Below are 7845 nucleotides of genomic sequence, written 5' to 3'. Positions count from 1 at the left end.
TTTACATGATAAACCCATCTAACACCACATACTGCCATCAAGCATTTCATTTCCAACATTTCCACCCTCTTCTGTTCTTTTGTATACAAGTCCCGAGATTCATGTCCATAAAACACTGACAGGACTACTGTATCATAAAACATACCTATCTTTACCCAAACATATAATGACCTCTCTATCTACACACTCTTTAAGGGAGCCCATCACCCACCCTCGCTTATGCCATCTACTTCCATGTCCACTCTCAGGCACCTAAAGCACTCTATGTACTTCTTCTAGGTCCTCATAATCATATATAGTCTCAAACCATCCTCTCCAATCCCCTTGCTGCTACTCATTATTTTACTCTAAATAACAATAACTCTCAACAATCTCCTTTTAAATGCTCCTAAACTCTGTTACCAGCTCCTTGAGTTTTCATTGGGAGTCTGTCAGTATGACAATATATCAAAAATGGCAATAAATATTAATGATAAGAATGTTACAGGATTATAAAACAATCTGTTCAGTGTTGTGGAAGTTGCATCTTGGATATCTCGAAAAATTAATCAACAGCCTCAACTACATACATTCTGATCCACCCTCTTATAATGAAGATTTCCACTTGTGTTCTCTAATACATGCCTAATAAACTCTGACGCCTGTTCCCTTCTAGAATACCCCAAGGGGGTGACTATAGCAAAAGTCTTTATAACTGGTGAACTCCAGTAACAGTTGGTAGGCAGCCAACGACCAGGATATATATATAACCAAGAGGTTGAGTGAACCAGCACATCAGTGGTTTTCAAGTTGCACTTTTTTGACCCAGGTAGCTGTCTTTTCTCTCTGCCTCCCCTACATGTGGACTACTGGCATTCTGTCCACAAACATACAAAATCACCGGGTAATACATAACATATGACAACACTTAACATGCACAGATCATTCCTTATAACTTTAGAATTTTCTGCAAAGCACTATGAGCTAGACCTGCCTTTTGGCAGAATGTTAGGAGCAATAGATAGAAGTAATATGTAGGAGCATTAGGTACAAGTAGGAGGTAGGAACATTAGGAAGGAGGATTAGGTGAGAGTAGTCAGTAGGAATTCAATCAATATTCTGACTCTACTGCCATGGCCACTTTCTTGAGGGAGTTCCAAAAGGGAACGCATCAGAGATATAGATAGGGAGATAGTCATTAGGAACATTAGGTAGAAGCCTCTATAAACAGTGCATTAGAGCTACCATCTGCCAATGACTTGTTAAATATAAGGCACTAAAGGTCAAGAAATGGCACAGGAGTTCACTAGCAATGGAGATTGTTGCCGAAGCCACACCCTTGAGGGAATTCCAGTTAGGAACAGGTGTCAGATATGTAGGTAGGTAGGTAGGTAGACAGATAGACAGATAGATAGATAGACAGATAAATAGATAGATAGAGATAGATAGATAGATATAGATAAGATAGATAGATAGAAAACATACCTGATAATAAGACAAGCTAAAACCTTCTGACCAGCAGAACACCTCCCTCTCATGTCCATTTCCACTTGATTCTTCACCATAACAACTCGATAGTTGTATGTTCGTCTTTTGTCTGTACCTGCAATCAATAGTAGAAAATTATGAGATTTCTGGAAGGGATTCCAAGCCATTATCAGTATGACTTACAAGATATGTCATAGCAAAGGAAAAGATACAGAAGATAAGCTTTTTAATTTCACTCAGTTGCGATGCTGTTTCCTGTGGGACAGGGTAGCGCCAGGAATGGATGAAGACAAGCAAGTATGAATATGTACATGTGTATATATGTACATGTCTTTTTAAGTATACATGTTATGTTTAAGTATGTATATGTGCATGTATGGGAATTTATGTGTAAAGGTGTGTTGACATGGTCTGGCCACATGGAGAGAGTGAGTGGGGAGGCATTGACATAGAGGGTGTGTCAAGGGTGGAAGGAACAAGGAGAGGTGGGAGACCAAACTGGAGGTGGAGGGATGGAGTGAGGGAGATTTTGAGTGATCGGGGCCTGAACATACAAGAGGGTGAGGGGCATGCAGGGAATAGAGTGAATTGGAATGATGTGGTATACCGGGGTCGACGTGATGTCAATGGATTGAACCAGGGTATGTGAAGGATCTGGGGTAAACCATGGAAAGGCTTGTGGGGCCTGGATGTGGAAAGGGGGCTGTGGTTTCAGTGCATTACACATGACAGCTAGGGACTGAGTGTGAACGAATGTGGCCTTTGTTGTCTTTCCCTGGCGCTACCTTGCGCGCGGGGGGAGGGGGTGCCATTTCATGTGTGGGGGGGTGGCGACGGGAATGGATGGGGGCAGCAAGTATGAGTGTGTACATGTGTATATATGTATATGTCCATGTGTGTATATGTATGTATAAGTTGAAATTTTTTTTTTTTTTTTTTATACTTTGTCGCTGTCTCCCGCGTTTGCGAGGTAGCGCAAGGAAACAGACGAAAGAAATGGCCCAACCCCCCCCCATACACATGTATATACATACGTCCACACACGCAAATATACATACCTACACAGCTTTCCATGGTTTACCCCAGACGCTTCACATGCCTTGATTCAATCCACTGACAGCACGTCAACCCCGGTATACCACATCGCTCCAATTCACTCTATTCCTTGCCCTCCTTTCACCCTCCTGCATGTTCAGGCCCCGATCACACAAAATCTTTTTCACTCCATCTTTCCACCTCCAATTTGGTCTCCCTCTTCTCCTTGCTCCCTCCACCTCCGACACATACATCCTCTTGGTCAATCTTTCCTCACTCATCCTCTCCATGTGCCCAAACCACTTCAAAACACCCTCTTCTGCTCTCTCAACCACGCTCTTTTTATTTCCACACATCTCTCTTACCCTTACGTTACTCACTCGATCAAACCACCTCACACCACACATTGTCCTCAAACATCTCATTTCCAGCACATCCATCCTCCTGCGCACAACTCTATCCATAGCCCACGCCTCGCAACCATACAACATTGTTGGAACCACTATTCCTTCAAACATACCCATTTTTGCTTTCCGAAATAATGTTCTCGACTTCCACACATTCTTCAAGGCCCCCAGAATTTTCGCCCCCTCCCCCACCCTATGATCCACTTCCGCTTCCATGGTTCCATCCGCTGCCAGATCCACTCCCAGATATCTAAAACACTTCACTTCCTCCAATTTTTCTCCATTCAAACTCACCTCCCAATTGACTTGACCCTCAACCCTACTGTACCTAATAACCTTGCTCTTATTCACATTTACTCTTAACTTTCTTCTTCCACACACTTTACCAAACTCAGTCACCAGCTTCTGCAGTTGAAATGTATAGGTATGTATAAGTGCGTGTGTGGGCGTTTATGTATTCACGTATTGTGGGTGGGTTGGGCCATTCTTTTGTATGTCTCATAAACAGGGGAGACAGCAAATAAGTATAATAACTAAAACAAATAAAAATATAATTTTTTTTTTCTTTTTTTTTGCCGGTCTCCCGCGTTTGCGAGGTAGCGCAAGGAAACAGACGAAAGAAATGGCCCAACCCACCCCCATACACATGTATATACATTCACGTCCACACACGCAAATATTCATACCTACACAGCTTTCCATGGTTTACCCAAGACGCTTCACATGCCCTGATTCAATCCACTGACAGCACGTCAACCCCGGTATACCACATCGATCCAATTCACTCTATTCCTTGCCCTCCTTTCACCCTCCTGCATGTTCAGGCCCCGATCACACAAAATCTTTTTCACTCCATCTTTCCACCTCCAATTTGGTCTCCCACTTCTCGTTCCCTCCACCTCCGACACATATATCCTCTTGGTCAATCTTTCCTCACTCATTCTCTCCATGTGCCCAAACCATTTCAAAACACCCTCTTCTGATCTCTCAACCACGCTCTTTTTATTTCCACACATCTCTCTTACCCTTACGTTACTTACTCGATCAAACCACCTCACGCCACATATTGTCCTCAAACATCTCATTTCCAGCACATCCATCCTCCTGCGCACAACTCTATCCATAGCCCACGCCTCGCAACCATACAACATTGTTGGAACCACTTTTCCTTCAAACATACCCATTTTTGCTTTCCGAGATAATGTTCTCGACTTCCACACATTCTTCAAGGCTCCCAGAATTTTCGCCCCCTCCCCCACCCTATGATCCACTTCCGCTTCCATGGTTCCATCCGCTGCCAGATCCACTCCCAGATATCTAAAACACTTTACTTCCTCCAGTTTTTCTCCATTCAAACTTACCTCCCAATTGACTTGACCCTCAACCCTACTGTACCTAATAACCTTGCTCTTATTCACATTTACTCTTAACTTTCTTCTTTCACACACTTTATCAAACTCAGTCACCAGCTTCTGCAGTTTCTCACATGAATCAGCCACCAGCGCTGTATCATCAGCGAACAACAACTGACTCACTTCCCAAGCTCTCTCATCCCCAACAGACTTCATACTTGCCCCTCTTTCCAAAACTCTTGCATTCACCTCCCTAACAACCCCATCCATAAACAAATTAAACAACAAAAATACAGTGTACTACTAACCTTGAGATTCTGTTTCATCTGTTTTAACCTCAACATAATCAATATCATTGCCTTTGTAGGTGGTACGCCATAGTTCCCTGACTATGCTGTTGATGGTGCCCATCTTATGCGCATGGTCGCGCATGACTGCAGTGTCTAAGGCTTTGTAGTATTTGTTGAGATCATCTGCTGCTACATCTGTGCACTGTGAAAAAAGCAACTGAAGTTCAGCAACTACAGTATTTTAGATATAATAATCAGGTACACCAAATATAAAAAATGCAATATCATAGAATGGGAAACATGTGAGTTCGTTACAATCAACAGTACAAAAATGCAGTTCTTACCTATACCTCTCTCTCTCTAAATCTCACCCATTTCCTCTTCTGAGGTTTCAAAGCACTTCCTCTTCTGAGGTTTCAAAGCACTACAGTTCAACCCTATACCCAAAATATTTTTGGTATAGCCATACTCTCTACTTTATCCTCACAAACATTACAAAATCTGCTTCTTAGAAGCTGGGGGGTGATGTAAAGGTGCCAAAATTATCTTCCTTTGGATCAGTTCCTTCTTGAAATGGTGGGTGAAGTCTTAATGATGGTTGGAGGAAGTTTGTAAGACAAGTGTGTTGAGTGCCTCTTGATAAGTGGTGTAAAGAGTGGCATCTCATTTGCCCTACTCTGCATCTTTTCCAAAACTCCCTGGTGTGTGACTGGCAGGAACACCAGACAAGGAAGGCACTAGGGAGCTAGGGAATAATTATTTATGTCGATGTTCTTGAGTTCAGGCATAGGGAGTACAAATGTCTTGAGTTTATGAAAAATGTAAAGAAGATAACCGGGGGATTTGGAGATGGTGCTGACGTGTTACTTCCAAATAAGTTGGCAAAATCTTGTTGTAGGTCATCATGGTACTATCCATCTATCTTTTTATCTATCTAATCGAGCATAATTAATTACACTCCCAATTCCAATCCTCAATGCATCTCTCTTGTGTTACAGTGAAAGATAAACTTTCATGCTCATAAAAGTGTTTCATATGATTTTACTTTATACACCGTCTATCTATCTCTCTGATGCCTGTTCCCAACTGGAATTCCTTCAAGGGGGTGGCCAGTGAAATAGTCTCCATGACTAATGAACCCTCGTGCTGCCTCTCAGCCTTTAGTGTCTCACCCTTAACAGGCCACTAGCAGAGGCAACTCTAGTGCAGTGTTTGCAAAGGCTCCTACCTAATCTTCCCACTGAGTGCTCCTACCTAATGCTCCATTATACAATAATCTGATCCATTAACTTAGATGAATGCCTCCCTTCAAAACATAAATTTCTTCCACTGCACTAAATTCTACACCATTCTGTTGGTATCTCATTTGAAATATCCTTGACCATAATCAGTTCTGACATCAAATCCACCCATCCCTTAAGAAATCTACCTGAGTTCCCATGATGTAGCGGTTAGCATTCCAGACCGTGACACATTCACGGGCCACCCAGGGTTGAGCACATAGGTTTGAATCCTGGTTACAGCTGTTGGTCCACTTTCAACCCAGCTGTTCATCCACTCCTAGGGGTTGGTTGATAAAATGGGTACCAGGCTCAGGCTAGGGTGTGTATATATACAACATTAATGGGATGGACTTGATTAGGGCCTTGGCTGCCCATGCCATCTCAGCTAGGGAAAAAAAAACTTCAATTATAATGCACTAGACATCTTTACAAAACTAAAGCTGTCAATACAATCTAAATGACCATAATGCCTTTCTCATGATTCTTTTCACAACATATCCTTTTCATATCTTTATTTATCAAATATCATCAAACCTCTTAACTCCTATTATACTATATATATGTTATCCACTATTCTTATTTCTGACTTGTCTTGACCTACCTATACTTGTATTTCACACCCACACTTCAAAGCTGGGACAAATACCTTTTGCAAGCAAAGTGCTGAAGTTTATCTTTTCACCAAAACTATCAAAGTATCTTCATGCAAAATTCTAGACCTCAAATACTTCATCATCATCCCTACTAAAATTTACTCATTGAATTTGAAGTTAACTAAAGCTTCTAGTTCTTCACAATTCAAACTGATATCATACATAGACACACTACCTCCCTTGAGAGCTGGTTGCTTATGTGCTCCCACCACTAGCCTGACCATGCAATACTTGGCAAGTTGCTTTGTCACAAGATTACTGTGTGGCCATTGGCAACTCAAAGGTACATCATTTTGATAAGTTTCTTTCTCTACACCTCAAAGCTTTTTCTAAACTCTACCCTCACATGTCTTTCCCAGTAATTATGATGAGTCACTTTTTAAAAGAAAGGTCTTTCACTTCCTCCAAAATTCATTAATAATTTTTCGCTGTCTCTACCTATTTCATTAACCTCTTTATACTTCAATGAAGGCCCAGCCTTGATATGGACTTTTGTCTAATACTGAAGCATCCAACATAAAAGAATAATTACTTTTACTTGCATTCACTTTGATCTGAAATTGAAAGATTTTACTTAACCACCATATCATACTTTTACAATAACAGTGGATGACCCAATACTGTACTGCATTTTTCATACTTGTTTGCCATTCCCCTCAATTGTGAAGTAGCACCAGGAACAAACAATGACATGGCCTCATTTGCTCACATCCACTCTAGCTCTCATGTGTAATGCATCAAAACCTAGGCCCCCTACCCACAATAATAATTTTCAATACACTAATGAAGTCTCCCAAAAGCCCCTGTTGTGTGACTGGGAGGAACACAGGACAATGAAGGCACTAGGCAGCAAATGGATGTATCAGACGTATCAATTCATTCATCCATGAAAGAAACAAAAATAAATACAATCAAATGAAAACTGTAAGCATGTGCCTTGTACCATACCTTCATCTGAACAAATTTTTCTTTGTAATTCTTATCTGCATCTTGAATCTCTTTTCTTCTAATTTCACCCTCAAGAAGTTGAATTGTTTTCTGAACTTCCTCCAGTCTTCCATCTAGTGTTGCTCTCTGGTGTAAAATATAAAAGTTAAAGTACATGAAAATAACAGAATCACAAAATACAGAAAATCTAATAAAAATACCATTCAACGAGGACAACAGAGGAACATTTTTCAGTATCATATGTCTTACACATCATAGCAGGTTTCCTGTGTTCGAGACAAATAATCATGCTCAGTAAGTTAAGAATCATAATGTTAAAACACATAACTGATACAATAGGTGATATATCTAAATTTAAATGCTGGGTAGAGTAATACATAAATCAGTTTATCATAGGTTACAATTATCAC

The 7845-nt window shown here is 40.9% G+C and overlaps 1 protein-coding gene across 1 annotated transcript in view; it reads right to left on the bottom strand.

Moving 5' to 3' along the window:
- LOC139754248 (DNA repair protein RAD50-like) overlaps positions 1-7845 on the bottom strand; it is a 54705-nt gene that overhangs the window by 5764 nt on the left and 41096 nt on the right. The window contains exons 23-25 of the mRNA XM_071671578.1: positions 7436-7561; positions 4570-4753; positions 1465-1582 (exon numbers count right to left, since the gene is read on the bottom strand). Coding sequence (XP_071527679.1) covers positions 1465-1582; positions 4570-4753; positions 7436-7561 — 428 coding nt within the window. The remainder of the gene's footprint in view (positions 1-1464; positions 1583-4569; positions 4754-7435; positions 7562-7845) is intronic.

The sequence above is a fragment of the Panulirus ornatus genome, chromosome 16, assembly GCF_036320965.1.
Source record: "Panulirus ornatus isolate Po-2019 chromosome 16, ASM3632096v1, whole genome shotgun sequence".
Classification (NCBI taxonomy): domain Eukaryota; kingdom Metazoa; phylum Arthropoda; class Malacostraca; order Decapoda; family Palinuridae; genus Panulirus; species Panulirus ornatus.
This window is presented reverse-complemented; position numbering and strand designations above follow the sequence as displayed.